The sequence below is a fragment of the Psittacula echo genome (genome assembly GCF_963264785.1).
Source record: "Psittacula echo genome assembly, chromosome: 4".
Lineage (NCBI taxonomy): Eukaryota > Metazoa > Chordata > Aves > Psittaciformes > Psittacidae > Psittacula > Psittacula echo.
This window is the reverse complement of record NC_137738.1, coordinates 20,202,831-20,217,828: the sequence shown is the minus strand read 5'-3', so window position 1 is coordinate 20,217,828 and position 14,998 is coordinate 20,202,831. Positions and strand designations below refer to the sequence as shown.

General features: G+C 57.2%; 1 protein-coding gene across 1 annotated transcript; it reads left to right on the top strand.

The window, feature by feature from the left end:
- The first annotated feature begins 1,162 nt into the window (after positions 1-1,162).
- Positions 1,163-14,879, top strand: SLC29A1 (solute carrier family 29 member 1 (Augustine blood group)). Its single transcript, XM_080614575.1, has 13 exons — positions 1,163-1,323; positions 7,237-7,319; positions 7,760-7,841; positions 8,113-8,285; positions 8,491-8,630; positions 8,825-8,959; positions 9,133-9,230; positions 9,562-9,652; positions 9,777-9,868; positions 9,986-10,094; positions 11,320-11,405; positions 13,127-13,326; positions 13,888-14,879. Exons 2-13 carry the CDS (start codon positions 7,291-7,293, stop codon positions 13,997-13,999), a joined length of 1,347 nt encoding a protein of 448 aa, XP_080470701.1. The 5' UTR covers positions 1,163-1,323; positions 7,237-7,290; the 3' UTR covers positions 14,000-14,879.
- The last annotated feature ends 119 nt before the right edge of the window (positions 14,880-14,998 follow it).

The following is a 14,998-nucleotide window of genomic DNA, read 5'->3' as shown; positions in this document are numbered from 1 at the left end:
CCATCCCTTCGATGTGCTGTAGCTGCTGCCCAAGGCGCGGCCAAGCGAGATGCTATCTGCACAAATGGAGATTCCTCTTGAGCAAGCCCAAGCCTGACTCAGGGGGAACTACTAAAGCAAGAGATCCATCTGGCAGCCATGCCCTACGGGGTCTTACCTAAGTGCTGCCCCAGCCCACCCAGGGGCTGGGTGGAAACAAGGAGTGTCACTGCCTGCGGGGGAGCTGGGAGCCAGCACTGTGCCTTGAGCTGTGTCATGGTTGGGATTGCCTCTGTCCATGCATGGCTACCCAGCTACGTGGTGGTCTATGCCACCGCTGCACGAGGCCGCAGGTATGGAGATGCAAGAAGGACCTGCTCCTGCCTCAGGGCTTCCTCTGGCCACTTCACCTGGCTTTTACATTAATGGTGTCCGGTTGCTCTCCCCAGGGTCCTGTAAGGTTTTCTCCATTGGGAAGCGGAAACCTGGTTTCCTCCCATTGTGTCTCTTCCCGCCACAGCCCCCAGGCCAACCCTAGGGAGCACCCCTTCCCTCAGCACCCCCCTCTTCCCATGGCCTTCGGCAGAGCCAGGCAGCACCTCCACCAACCATGCCAGCACCCCTGGGGCACTTGGACCAGCCCTGCAGATATGAATGGTCCAGCTGGCTGCAAGAGGATGCCACGCGAGGATGAAGGTCTGTGATAAGGAGGCATTCCCTGGCACTCCCTAAACCCATGGGAGGCCGTGGGCAGGTGGCCTCTCTGTCTGCCAATAGCTGGTCACCCCACCACACCTCCCCGGAGGCATCATTCAGGTCCTGGAGGTGGTTTCTGCAGCTGCATTGAATGCAGCCCTGAGCAAATCCTTCCCTCCACCCTTGGGAGAAAGGGTCTTTATTCTTCTGAATTTCCAACAAATGGAGCCCCAACCCAGCCCAGCCCTGGAAAAACATGCCTCTTTCCCCAGCCTGCCGAGAAGCAGGTCAGGGTTGTGGCTTGGAGGGAATGCTCTTTTGCCCTCAGGGACAACAGCCTAGCAGGTTCCATTAAGGAAACCAGCTCCTTGGAAGAGCCCCTGCAAATCCTGACTCTGCAAACACACTCCTGAGAGCAGCTTATCTCTCCCTGTGTGACGCTGCTGCCTCAGAAATGACGTCCCTCCTCAGCTCCTGCCCCCGCGGGCGCTGTATCTCCTTCTGCACCCCTAAACCAGTGGCCTTGGGGCAGGCAACTGCTCCAATGTTTGTGGGGCTTTTCCTGCCTCTCCCACGTCTGCACTGTCCCAGCAGTCCTGTGGCTTGAAGTGACCGGGAGCAAAGGTCTGGGACCAAGCTGCCTTGCTGGTAAGCTCCTTGCTGTGACATTAAAATCCTCCCTCCACCCTGCAGCATTTGATGGGACGCTGAGCAGAAGCACCCATCCGGGTGGCCAGGGGCTTGTCTGGGTGCTTGGAGGGGCTTTCTCCGGCTAAGGGTTTGCCTGGGCTTGGGCACTCACTGGGTGCTGAGGAGAGAGGTGTGTGCATTCACTGTGAGGCTGCCATCCCTAGGACCTCTTTGCTGGCATGGGATGTCAGGCCTGGAAACCCACTCAGCAGCCCTGGTTGGGAGGCAGATGGCCATGGCCTTGTGAGACTTGGTGATGGGTGGGAGAGCTGTGTGACCTGGGGTAGTTGTAGGGCCCCATCACTGCCAATCCCCCTCTCCCTGGTGGGGAGCCCTACAGGGACAGCGTCCCGCTGGGCCCTGGGGAATGTCCCTTGCAGATGGTTTGCTTTACCTGCTGCGCCTGGGGAGCCTCTCGGAGCTCCTTGGTCTCTCCAGATAAGGGCCTCGGCAGCTGTCTGGTGTGCGCAGTTCAAAACACACCGCAGGGCTGAACGCTCCCCCCACGCCACCCGGCAGCAGAGATAACAGCGGGTGCTGGGAGCGGGTCTAGCGTTGCCTCTGCTCTTGCCCATGGGGGAGTGGAGGGAGCAAGGTGAAGCAGGTCAGAAACGTTGCCCAGGGACCCTCGCCTCATTAAGGGTCCTCATGGGGCTGCCCTGCAGGAGGTTTTACTCTGCCTGCCAGGCCCTGACAATGCAGAGAGGTTTGTGTGCAGGCAGCAAGGCAAGGGAGGAGGCAGCCATGTCCTCATCCTGCCCTCCCCGGTAAATTCGCTCCTTGGGACGGAGGCACGAGCAGCGCTGGGGGAGCGGATGGCGCAGCCTGTTGCAGAGAGGCAGGGCTCAGAAAGGAGAAGAACAAGAATAATAGGAAGTGCTATCAGCTGTCTGATGGAAACTGTTCACAAGGCACACCAGGAGCAGGAAGCCTGCTGCAGTCCACTGATGGGATGGGGCATCAGTGGAGGAGAGGCTGTAGCAGGAAAGCCAGATGAAGCTTTTGCCTCTCTGCTCCAGAAGAGTTTCTTCCACCTTCTTTTGGGGTGCTCCTTAGAGCATCTGCAGAGGGAGGGTTAGAAAGCAAAGCCTGAACAACAACAAGTTGCTAGGGCAAGACGATGTTTACCAGAAGGAAAGGGAGGGTAAACTGGCTGGCTGTCACATGTGGCCTCTGGTCATTCATTCACAACTGCCCTGGCCCCCGGGGACTGGGAGGGGGGAAAGATGTGACGTTCGTTTCTAAGAAAGGCTTGAAGGAACTTCATGGAAAAGCTGAGTGGTGAATCTGCTGTGTGTCCTGTCTGTGCAGGGATGGGGTCCATGGGCAGCCGGGGAGGTTCCTGCTGAGGGGCCCCCGAGCTGGGGCAGCGCTTAGTAGGGACTTGGCTCGGGTGCCCGCACTGCTTCCCAAAAAACATTCAGTCAGGGCTTTCAGCCCAGATTCTAAGGGAACTGGCTGGTCAAGAGGGTAGGTCTCCATATGGCTCCGTAATTGGTACAAAAACAGGAAGGAGGGTGTAGGAGTCAGTGGTCACTTGCTGCAGTGGAAAGAGATCGCTGCGTTGGGTCCCATGGTTTTTCAGCGCATTTGCGAGTGACCTGGAAAAGGGAATGAGCAATGAGATGATGGGGCTTGCTGAGGTGATTGGATTACTCAGGTTTATGAGGACAAGTGCCAGCTAGGAAGAGTACAGAAGGCCATTACAACACTGGGTGGTAGGCTGATGAAATTCAGTTTAGATAAATATCAACTGATATTTATCAACCGAGGAGGCAGGGGAAACAAAAACCCCCAAATCCACAAACAAGATTATGTGCTGAGCTGGTCACTCCTCGCAAGGCCTGTGGCTGTTTCGGGTAGCTTGGTGTGCATAAAAACACATCATAGAATCATCCTCTTGAGAATCAAGGCGGGAAAGCCATGTGCTGCTCTTCAGATTGGCATCTCGCTGCCTCGCAGTCCCTGTGTGCCCCCAACCCCAGTGCCTCTGGAAGGGTCGAGGGGAAGGTTGGGAGGAAAGCAGCAAGGAGGACCGAAGGCAGCAAGGAGGAGCTGTGCTGGATGACTAAGTGAGTTAGAATTTCTCTGTTTGGAAAATGTGCTGTAGGGTGGATACAATCCAGGCCTGTAAAGCCTTGGCTGGCATGGAGAAGCCGCTCTAATGTTCATCCACCCTTTGATGGTGAGTGTAAGGGAGCCCCAGCTGAGGCCCTGTGCACAGGGAGAGATGCTCTCGCTCAGAGACTCCTGAGTTAGAGGGATAAGCAGCAATTCACAGAAATGAAACCCACTGTGGGCTACAAAACACACCAACAGCGTGTCCCTCCCAGCTCGGAGGCTGGGGGAGCCGTCAGGGAGTTAGTCTCTGTTAGTTAGAGTGCCTGTGCCAGTCTTGCCCTTTGATGGAGACAAGCTCTTGAGTCAGACTGGCCTCTGATTTGACCTAGGGAGCACTTGCAATTTGGGAGCACTTGCATTTGTCCCAACGCTGCAGTAATGGTGCACAATTGTGCACACTCATACGTCTTGTGCAATACTAGCACGTGTGCTCGCAGCTGGTGGCAGAAGGTGGAGGCAGGCAGGACGCTGCCCAGCAGGCTGGTTCCCCAGACCCCAGCACAAGGTAGGAGGACCTGAGAGTGGTATGGTCAAAGTTCAGGCATGCACATGAAACCTCATGAAACGGGTGGTCTCAGAGTGTTTCACATCCTCCATCTGAGTCATGGCCACCAGCACTTCATGCCAGCTTGTTCCCTGCCCACAGTAAACCTGGATGAGCCCCCATTCTGGTGTCACCCAGGGGTGAGCAGATGTAGGGATGGGGTGAAGCCTGGTGAGGCACCTGGCCCAGCTCCATCTTGGTCACGCTCAGAGGAAGCAATGACCTTATCCCTGCAAAGTGATCCCCTGCAGGTGATGGCAGGAGGACATGGGGTGCTTGCTTCAGGTCTGATGGCTGCCCCTTGTGTAGGGACTGCAAGGACAGTGCTACGCTGGTGTGGTGTAAAGGGCTTTTCTTCAAAGAGGTGGTGGTTCTGTGTATAACATGCCTACCCAGCACCTTGAAATTGCTCCAGAGTGGAAAGCCAAGTGTGTGTGCTGTGCTCATCTTAGGGGAAAGCAGAAACCAGGAGGGTAGGCAAGGCATGGGAAGGGGGAGGCAGGGAGATTTGGTGACAAATGGCTGCCTGCAGGTGTGGCTGTCCTGCAGTGCGAGTTCTGCAGAGGTTGGGTGGCTTTGGTGATGGCTGGTGCTGCCCTGGGCTCCCAGGGCTTGGCTGGCAATGGGATTGAGTGTGGCCCAATACGCAGGTGTCACTTAGCATCTGTCAAGGCCTTTCTGCAGCGTGAATAGGCAATTAAAATTGTGCCATCTCTTGTTTGTACCTGCTTAGAGGTGCTAGCCTGAGGTTTGTTAAGCCCATTGCTTGTTATCTTGCTCCTTCTGCTTACACATCAATTCCGAGGGGATAAGACGGACTGTTCTACGCCCAGGAATAAAATGGATGGCCTCACGTTAAGGCCCATCATTGCTGCTCCTTTTCCCTGTCCCAAGCTGTGCAGCCACAGGGCTGGTGGCCGGGTTAGACATCAGGGAGCCTCTCCAGGACATGGTTAGAGCTGTGCTGTGCCAGCCCGGCGGCTGCAGGGTGGCCTCCATCCCCTGGTCCCTTATGTCCCCGTGTCCCTTATGGTAGGGCTGCTCTCAGCGGGTTGGGAGCAGGATTTGCCACCTGCTGCTGGCTTTGGTTTGTGTTTGCTGTAGGGTTGTTTGTACGCGCGGTGGCTGGACGGGCTTCCTGCTGTAATGAGTGCTGACCCAGGCGCCCCTTGGCACACAGGCACCAGCTCTTTGTGGAAAAAATTAGGAGGCACTTAGCGAAGTGAGACAGAAAACAAACAGAGCGGGTCAGAAGCTGCGGCCGGCAGCGCCCGCGGGGAGGTCGGGCTCCTGACGCAAGGATGCGGGCGCTGTCCGGACGGAAGCAGGAGGTGGCTGGGAAGCGGCATGGTGGAGTGCCCTGCCCAGCACCCCCAGACATGCTCCCTGCTCCACAGCTCCCTTCCCTTCCTCCCTTGGCCAGGCAGCGGGGCTCGGCCCTGTGCCAGCTCTGGTACCCGACACCTCTCCTCCTCCTCTTGCGGATGCCACCAGGCTCGCATGGCCTCAGCCCCCGTGACTTGACTGGGGCCTCACGCTCACCCCAAGAGCAGGGGGTGTGGAAGGGACACACGCCCCTTCAAATACACCGAACACGGGGCTTGCCCTGGCTCTGTTCTGCTCCCCAGGTATGTCTGCAGGGTCCCTGCCCCTGTTTCTTGGGACACCGGTGTGATCTGTTGGGGGCTGGGAGGGGAGCTGGGGGCCTGGCTGCGCAAGGGGCAATGTGTTCAGGGTTTGCTGGGGATCCATGGGGGGAGTTGGAGCTCTCCCGCCTGTTGTAGGGTGAGATCTGTTCGCTCGGGGACAAGCCGTGGCCCCAGTGGGGCAGCGGGGTGTCAGCTGTGTTTGCAGATCCCCCTGCTAATCCAGGGTCAGGGCTCAGGGCACCTCCTGCCCACAGAGGCACTGGCAGGCTGCTGGGAGGAGATTCTGGGATCTTTTCTCTGGAAGCCCAGGTGTCTCCCAAGGGCAAGACAGGAGCTGTCTGCATGGGAAGGCAGGGGAGTTGTGCTGCAGATGGCTCTGGCATCAACAGGATGGTTCATGACGTGTTGGTGGGGCTCTGGGTTCCAAGCAGACATACCTGTCATCCTGATCTGGCTTTTCCAAGCAGCCAGCAGGCTTCCCAAATCCCTCTCCACATCCTGCCAGCTGTGTTTTGGCTCCATCGCAGCTGTAGGCTCCCCACCCTGCAGGAACCCACCAAGGGAGGAGGCGAGCTGTGCCCAGAACCATGCGAGCACAGGGGACGGGCTCCGCTGCCTTTAACACATACTGGGGCTGGCAGGGACTACAGATCCCAGAATGCTGCTTCCCGCCTGCCTCCTCCCATACCTGGCAGGGAGCAGGCAGGGATGCTGTAGGCGGCAGCAGCGGTGCAGCTGGCTGAGGGGCATGCCCTGGGTGGACCGGGGGCTCAGCACCGAGAGCCTCACTGCAGATGACGGCCTGGGAGAGGTGCTGGAACATCCCATGCTGCGCTGCCCACACTGGAAAAGGACGAGGCAGGCCTGTGGCTTCTCTGGGTGGCTAATCCCACTGTGCCCCAGGAAGAGGAGGGGGGGAGCGGGGAGGGAAGGTCACTTTTTGGGACTCCTGGGGCTACAGGGTAGTGGCAGGCGCTGGGCAGGTGGTGATGGGGGAAAAAGAGCGGTGGGTGCTCAAGGAGGGGGAGCAGCAGTGCCAGGGATGCCCTTGGCTTTCCAAGGTGACCCAGGAAAGGGCTGTGAGCGCCCCAGGGAAGCGGGAATTAGAAGCAGGGGTTTGCGTCGGTGGTTCTGGCCGCAGAGGCTGCCGAATTAAATGTGTCTTTTGTGCCGCTGTGCCCCGAGCATTGGAGGGAGGTGGGGAGGGCAGAGGGTGGACACAGCCTGCTGCGCATATGCTTTGCTCACAGCCCCGGGATTGGGGGCAGAGAGCTGCAGGCTCACAAATCCCTTAAGAGCCTGCTGCAGAGCAGCTGGGCAGCCAGGGCACCTCGGGAAAGCTGTGTCCCTTGTGGAGAGAAGGCTTCCTGTGCTCCTGCTGAAGGACTGAGCCATAGGTTTCCAAAGCTGTTGTGCTGTGCTCTCACCATTTGCCGGCTCTGTGTGGCTCCCTGTGGAGCACTTGCCTGGTGGCATGGCTGGGGGGGTTGAACCCAGCACTGCCCCTGCCTGGCCTGTGTCCCTCACTCCATGTAAAATTCTCTGTTTGCTTTCCAGACGGAGAGTGGCCACGAGACTCACTGGGACCTGTGCTGAATCTTGCTGCACAGGATGACAGCAAGAGACGGGCCCCAAGATAGGTAATGCCGGGCTGGGGTGTAGGTGTGGGGGCACGTCCAGGATACCAGGAGGTGAGGGAGAGGACAGGGGCACCCAGCATCTGTGGGACCGCCTCTCCTGCATGCTCACTGGGGTACTGAGCTGTCCCTTCCCTGAGGGGCTCAGCTTTTCCATTACAAGTGGGCTGTGACCAGGAGTGTGACTCCCTCCCAGCTCTGCTGACAGCCGCTGTGTCTCTGGGTACCATGTGCCAGCCTCCTCCTGCCTTCGTACCTTCCTGGGGAGGGTCTCCCATGGCCCTCCTGCATCCCAAGACTAGCAGGGGCTGTGGGGCAGGACAATAAATTCCATTTTCCCTCCTCCTCCTCCTGGTGCCTCCCACTGCTGTAGATAGTCAGAAGCGATGCCTGTTGCCTCCCTGCCCACCGTCTCACTCCAAACCGCTCTGTCCCCTTTGCAGGTACAAAGCTGTCTGGCTGATCTTCTTCATTCTTGGCCTGGGAACACTGCTGCCATGGAATTTCTTCATGACCGCCAGGGAGGTGAGGGCTTCCCTCCTGCTGTTGCCCATGACACTAATCATGCCCTGTCACATCTAGGGACCATGGTGTAGGTGTGGCAGCACAGCACAGAAGAGCCCCCAGTTTACTGAGCTCCCTACAGGAAACAGAAGCATGGGTGACTTGGCTGGAACGAGTTGTGCTGAGGCAGTAGGAGGGCTGGGCATGGGGCTGGAGGGGGACAAGGGTTGCCTGAGTGTGCTACGGGGAGACCTCGCATTACCTAGGCCCCACCAGGCTCCTTCCCTCGCAGTATTTCATCAGCCGCCTTGCAGACCCGGAAGAGAACAGCCGCGGCTGGAACCAGACCGGTGGGGCTCCTGCGTCCCCATCCTACCTGCAGTCCATGTTTGACAACTTCATGACTCTCTGCGCCATGGTGCCCCTCCTCATCTTCACCTGCCTCAACTCCTTCATCCACCAGCGGTGAGCCTTGCCCCGTCCTTGCCATTGCCAGCCCCCATCGGGCTGCCCAGCCCTGGCCCATCCTGCCCCAGCTCTGAGCCAAGCTGCAGCCTGTTCAGTCAAGTCAAAGGCAAAACACCAGTCTCCGATTCCCATGGGAAAGCTTGTCCCCAGCCTCACGGGCTTTTGGTGAGCGGGTTTTCCTCACTGAGACCCTCTCCTGCAGGATTCCCCAGCAGATCCGCATCTCGGGCAGCCTGGTGGCCATTGGGCTGGTGTTTTTAGTCACTGCAATCATGGTGAAGGTTGCCATGGAGCCTCTTCCCTTCTTCGTCTTTACCATGATAAGCATCGTCTTCATCAACTGTGAGTAAGGCAGTGTGGGGAAGCAAAGGGGCACAGCCCCATGGGTAGGGAGAAAAGCATGAAACTCACTGAGGGAGAGCCAAGGAGGAGGAGGACCTGCCTTGCCTTGCAGGGCAAGGGCCTTGGCTCCCTGCAGGGGTGCAGTCCATCCTTGCTTTTGGTTTCTCATTTCTGCTCATCTTTTCCCTTTGCAGCCTTTGGAGCCATCCTCCAGAGCAGCCTCTTTGGGCTGGCAGGGCTCCTGCCTGCCAGCTACACAGCTCCCATCATGAGTGGGCAGGGCTTGGCAGGCACCTTTGCTGCTTTGGCGATGATCTTCAGTATTGCCAGTGAGTAATCCCAGCCCTGTGGGTGACTGGGCCTTTCCAGAGCACTGCTGTTGACAGGATCTGCTGGGATCATGCTGTAGGGTTGGGTGGGAGATGGCAGCAGAGCCTTTTCCTACTGGCCCTCATCATCTTCGTGCTTTTTCCCTCCTGTTTCCTCCCTTTCTGTGCTCCAGTTGGCGCCCAGCAGCCCGAGAGCTTCATTGGTTACTTCACCACGGCCTGTGTAGCGATCGTGCTGGCAATCTTCTCCTACATCCTTCTGCCTCGCATGGTGAGACTTTGTCACCCTGGTGGGGAAGGCAGTGGGGACGTGGGACCTTTGTGCACCATGGCAAGAGGACTGTATCCCACCAGCACCCCACCATTGGCTGCTACCAGCCTTCACCTCCTGGGTCAGGGCAAGCTCTCCCCTGTTCCGAGGGACCTCTCTGGGATACTGGTACTGTGGGAATGAGCCCCTGGGTAAGCAGGAAAGCATCAGTATCAGACACAAGTGGAGGGAACTCTTCACCCATATTGCCCATTGCTGCTGTCACCATGCAGCCCCTGACAGCCTTCTTTCCTCAGGTGTGAATGAGTTCTCTGTGGTTGTCTCTCTGCAGGATTTCTTCCGATACTACTCCATGAAGGACAAGACAGAGTACAGTGTGTACTATGCAGAGCTGGAGACCAAGAGAGACCTGATTAAAAAAGGTGAGGGATTGAGAAGAGGAAAAGGAAAAAGAGGAAGAGCAGAGAGGAAGAATGAGACAGAAGGACTAAATCAGATCTCAGCTTTCTGGGGTCTGCTATGCCCTACTTGTGTCTCTCCCTGCAGATGAGCCCAATGGGAAGGAGCAGAATAACTCAAAAATCATCCCTATCCACAACCCTGATGAGAAGCCCTCGGTCATTGCTATTTTTAAGAAGGTCTGTGGATTGTCAGCAACCCCTGCCCTGCCCCTCATATCAGAGGATGAGGAGACCAGCCCTGCACTGGTCTTTTGCCTTGTGTTTGGTACCAGCCTCTTTCTTTCATCTGTCTAGCTCTGGGTCATGGCTGTGTCTGTCTGCTTCGTCTTCACCGTCACCATCGGCGTCTTTCCTGCCATCACAGCTAAGGTGTCCACTGTCCTCGGAGAGGGAAACAAATGGGGTAAGTGTGGCCAGGGATGGGGTGGGGTAGGAGGAAACTGGGAACAAAGTAAATGGGGGAGAAAGAAAGTGGGGCTTGAAGTAGTAGGTATGTGTGGTGGTTGGACCCTGTCTGGATGCCAGGTGCCCACCGAAGCCCCCCCCTAAATGGACAGGGGAGAGAAAATACAACAAAAGGCTTATTGGTTGAGATAAAGACAGGGAGAGATCATTCACCAAAATTACCATCACAGGCAAAACAGACTTGCCTTGGGGAAATGAGTTTAATTTGGGGAAATCAGTTTATTAAATCAGAGTAGGGTAATGAGAAATAAAAACTAAGCCATAAACCAACTTTCCCCTACCTTTCTCTTCTTCCCAGGCTTAACTTTACTTAGAATTTATTTACCTCTTCCCTCCCCAGCAGTGCAGGGGGATGAGGAATGGAGGCTGTGGTCAGTTCATCACGTTTCTGCTGCTCCTTCCTCCTCCGGGGAGGACTCTTCACACTGTTCCCCTGATCCACTGTGGGGTCCCTCTCACAGCAGGAACTTCTCCAACATGAATCCTCCCCATGGGGTGCAGTTCTTCACAGACTGCTCCACCATGGATCTCTTGTGGGGTCACAGGTCCTTCAGCAAACCTGCCCCAGTGCAGGCTCCTCTCACCACAAGGTCACAGCTCCTGCCAGGAGCCTGCTCCAGCACGGGCTTCCCACCAGGTCACAGCCTCCTTTGGGCAACCCTCTGCTGTGGCATGGGGTCTTCTTTGGGCTGCAGGTGGAGATCTGCTCCACCGTGGACCTCCATGGGCTGTAGGGGCACAGCTGCCTCACCATGGTCTGCAACACGGGCTGCAGGGGAATCTGCTTCACCTGTGTTGTCCCAGAGCTGCTACCACTGTTGCTGATGAGCTCAGCCTCAGTCAGTGGTGGGTCTGTCTTGGAGCCGGCTGGCATTGGCTCTGTTGGACACAGGGGAAGCTTCTGGCAGCTTCTCTCAGGAGCCACCCCTGTAGCTCTCCTCCTACTAAAACCTTGTCACACAAACCCCATAGAGTATGCCTGAGGGGAAGAAAAAACTGCTGTGTACAGTGGTTTGGATGTGGACACTGGCCTGGCTGGGAGACCGTTCCAGTGCTTAGTGGGAAACTAGGATGGCCTAGACCTGAAATACAGTCTCCATGTGAGTGGCAGGAGGCCCTGGGGCACCCTGGGCTCATCAGTTACCTTCTCCCCCCTTCTGCAGGTTTATACTTCATCCCTGTCTCCTGCTTCCTGCTCTTTAATGTCTTTGACTGGACAGGACGGAGTCTCACTGCCCTCTTCACATGGGTAAGCACGGGGCAGGGAGCAAAGGCAGACCAATGCCCAGGCAGACCCCCCGCCCCAGCCATGGCTCTCCCTGGGGCTACCATCCATGGTTTGGAACAGGAAGGAGGTGCAGAGCAACTCCGGCCTTGGTTTTAAGTACTAAGCAGAGATTTATGGGTCAGAGCCGAGAACCACAGTGTTGTCCTGTCCTCCCACCCTCCTTTGGCATGGCTTGGATGAAGCTGCCTCCTCCACTTCAGCCTCTTTGTAAACAAACCTTCACTCCAGCTATGCACACAGCGAGACAGGACGGCGGCAGGGAAAGAGGGTGAAAGACAGGGCAGCCCAAAGTAAAACCTCTGGACTCAGCACAGGACACAGCTGCTTTAAAGAGCCTTGTCCTGGGAGCAGGGCAGAGCCATGCCATGTGGGTCACAGAGCTGCCTCTGACCCGTCCCCTTGCTCCTTTCTCCCCTGCCTGGTGCAGAGCTGCTGGGGTTGAGTGATGGGAGCTGTAATGGGGGTGGCTGAGGAAGGGGCCTGTCCTGTCTGTCTCTTCCTGCCCTTTCACCCACCCCCCAAGCGCCATTTCCCCTGTATTGTTTAGGCTGTTTGTTTAGAGAAGTTCCTCAGCACCACACATGCTGTGGGTCTGTCCAGGCCCAGCTTCCCCACAGCCTGAAGCTGCTTCTCCCCTGGCCACCACTGCTGGCTGCCCTTGGCCTTGGCCATGGGCCGCATTGCCTGGTGTCCAGGCCACAGCCTCTCTGGTGGGATGACCCAGCAGGAGACATTTCCAAAACAAGGCTGTGTGGAAACTCTGACTGTGTGTGGTTTGGGCCTCATTTCCCTGGTTGGAGCCCTGCTTGCTCCTTTTCTCCTCCTCAAGCAGAAGAGGCTGCTGCTCTTGCTAGTTTGCCCATGGATGCAGCAGCTGTCCTAACCTCAGCTTCCTCCATGTGCATGCAGTGTCCCTTGGCTACGCCAGCCCAGGAGCTCCTGAGGCAGCTGTGGGTCCCTCCTGACCTCAGACCAATGAGCCTCATCTGCAACCCTGGCACCTCGTTGAGGGGACCCCAGATGGAGCCAGGAATGTCTGGTACCAGGGGCTGCCTCGGTCCCAGCTGCAGGAACAACATGGGGATGGTGCCTCCTCTTCATCCCAGCCTCACATGTCCAGGGACTCTGCTAGGATCCGGGAAGACCATAACTCAGTCTGCTTTTCCCAGCACTGTCCAGAACAGCCCCAGCATAATCCCTTTCCCAGATTGCTGGATCTTATCCTGCTTGGCTGGGGGATGGTGTAGGAGGCTGAGGAGCTGGTTAAGGCCCAGTTTGCAGGCCCTGAGGTGCCAGAAGGGATTTACCTCAGCCAGCCTTGTCTTCGAGGCTGCAGGAAGAGATTGCATGAGCATGAACAAGGCTCTCCTGCTTGCTTGTTTTTTCCAGCAAGGGTTTAGCAGTAGCCCACAAGCCCAGCTCAGTGTTTTGGCTCTAATGCTGCTGCTCTCCAGGTTGGCTGGAACAGGACTTTCAGACCTAGCAGGACCTCCTTACCATAGTTAGGTGGTGATGCTCAGATTTGTTTCAGCAGAGAAAGTCTCTCAGCAGCTATGCCATCTCTGTGGCTCCTCCACAGCCCTGGTGTAGTAGGGACAGCCTCTGTATAGACCCAGCCAGGATCCCATGGGATAGAGAATATCCCATTCTCAGCTGCTCAGTGACCTGTGTTTTTCTCCCAGCCCGGGAAGGACAGCTGCCTCTTGCCAGTGATGGTGGCCCTCCGTGTCATCTTTATCCCCCTTTTCATGCTGTGCAACGTGCAACCCCGTGACTACCTGCCTGTTGTATTCTCTCATGACGCCTGGTACATCATCTTCATGATCTTCTTCTCTGTCTCCAATGGCTACCTGGCCAGCCTCTGCATGTGCTTCGGGCCCAAGTGAGTAAGAGCTGTGGATGTGGAAGGGCTGTTTCCACCCCAGATGCCAGCCCCAGCACGACTGCTGGAGGGTGCCTCTGCTCAGCTCTCGCATCTTGAGAAGGGGGTGCAGGCGCAGAGGGCAACCCCAGGGAATCTCACTACCTCAGGGCAGACAACCCCAATGTCCCATCTGCCTTGCGCCTCCACATCCTAGAGATGAGGAAGCTGTTGTTTGGGCTCCCCATTTCCCTCACCTACCATGCTGGGGAGCACAGCACCCACAGCAGGGTGAGCAGCCTTGCTGTGGCTCAGGCAGGCAGGCTGCAGTGCATGGGGGCAGGAGCCAGGGAGGGGTGTCCCTGGCTCTGGAAGCTTGAGGGAAACCTGCCTGATGCACTCTGCTCTTATAAGCCCCTGCTTTGGAGGCAGGCTTTTGGAGCCAAGGTGGATTTGCTCTTGCTGTTCCTCTGTGCAGAGGAGCACAGCTTCTGGCTCCTTTGTGGCCTCCTCCCAGCTCTCCATTGAACTTAGCAGGGCACAGCCCCTAGGACACATCTGATAACCTGTTTTTCCACCTAGGAAAGTGCTTGCCCATGAAGCAGAGACAGCTGGAGCTGTCATGGCCTTTTTCCTGTCACTGGGCTTGGCCCTAGGAGCTGCCGTCTCCTTTCTGTTCCGAATTCTCATCTAGCAGAGGTACCTGGAGGGTGCAGGGACACCGAGAGACGGCTCCGCATCCTCCTCCAAGACCCTGGACACCTTGGCACCGTGGGGAAATAACCCCTCGCGCCTGCCCCTGCCAAACCGCACTGCCATGGCAGATGTTAGACCCAGGGACGGTTCCACTCCTGCAGGACTGGCCTGGCTCCTGCCATGCTTGGCTGTGTGATGCCTTCAGGCCTACGTGCCTTCTCCTTCCCCATGCTGTGTGTGTGTAAGACCCCCGGGATCTCACAGAGGTCCAGCTGCCTCCCACGCTCTGTAATTTCCCCAGCTCAAGGCCAAAAGCCATTCCCAGCCGTTGAGGGCTGGTATCCAGTGTTACTCCTCACTTGTCCTTGTTCCCGAGGCACCGAGGGACTTGCTCTCCTCTCCTTGCAGGGGGCTGGGAACATTCCACTTCTGCTGCTGAGATTGCAAGCAGGCAGGAGAGCCCCAGCCAGCCTCACATCCCTGCTGTCTGTTCGGCGCACGTCCCACTGCCCACCAGTATCCCTGAGCATAGATTATCTGTGTCCTACCCACATAAAGAGCCCACATAAAGAGCCCACACTGTGGCTAGGCTGAGGGAGAAGGGGGTCACACCACACCTTCTCGCCCTCTCCTTGCCTTTGTCCCCCTACTTTGTGTGTGTGTGATTGTTACTGTGTTTCTGCTTCCTGGTTGTGTGACAGGATGTCCCACCACGGGCTGCAAGAGGAGAGGCAGCAGCTTCTTTCCCACCCAGGCTGCCCTCCCTGTGCCCACCTGAGCTGCAGGGGGAGGCCTCACCTCCCCCTTGGCTTCCCCATCCCTCATCTGTGTAAACGCGTCTGTACAGTTGCCGTTTTCTATAAAAACACTGAAACACCCTTTTGGGTATGTGTGTGTCTCCATTGCCACAGGGCAGAGGGCCGTGGAGGGGTTAAGGGATGGAGGCAGCAGGCGTTGCCATAGCCAGCACTGGGCGGTGAAGTGGCTTGTGTTCCCT

What these genes read in the sequence shown, in the direction of transcription:
- SLC29A1 (XM_080614575.1), top strand. Translation starts at nt 7,291, where the DNA reads ATGACAGCAAGAGACGGGCCCCAAGATAG. An exon ending in TCTTCATGACCGCCAGGGAG is followed by an intron (nt 7,842 to 8,112) that starts GTGAGGGCTTCC and finishes CTTCCCTCGCAG; the next exon opens with TATTTCATCAGCCGCCTTGC. An exon ending in TCACTGCCCTCTTCACATGG is followed by an intron (nt 11,406 to 13,126) that starts GTAAGCACGGGG and finishes TTTTTCTCCCAG; the next exon opens with CCCGGGAAGGACAGCTGCCT.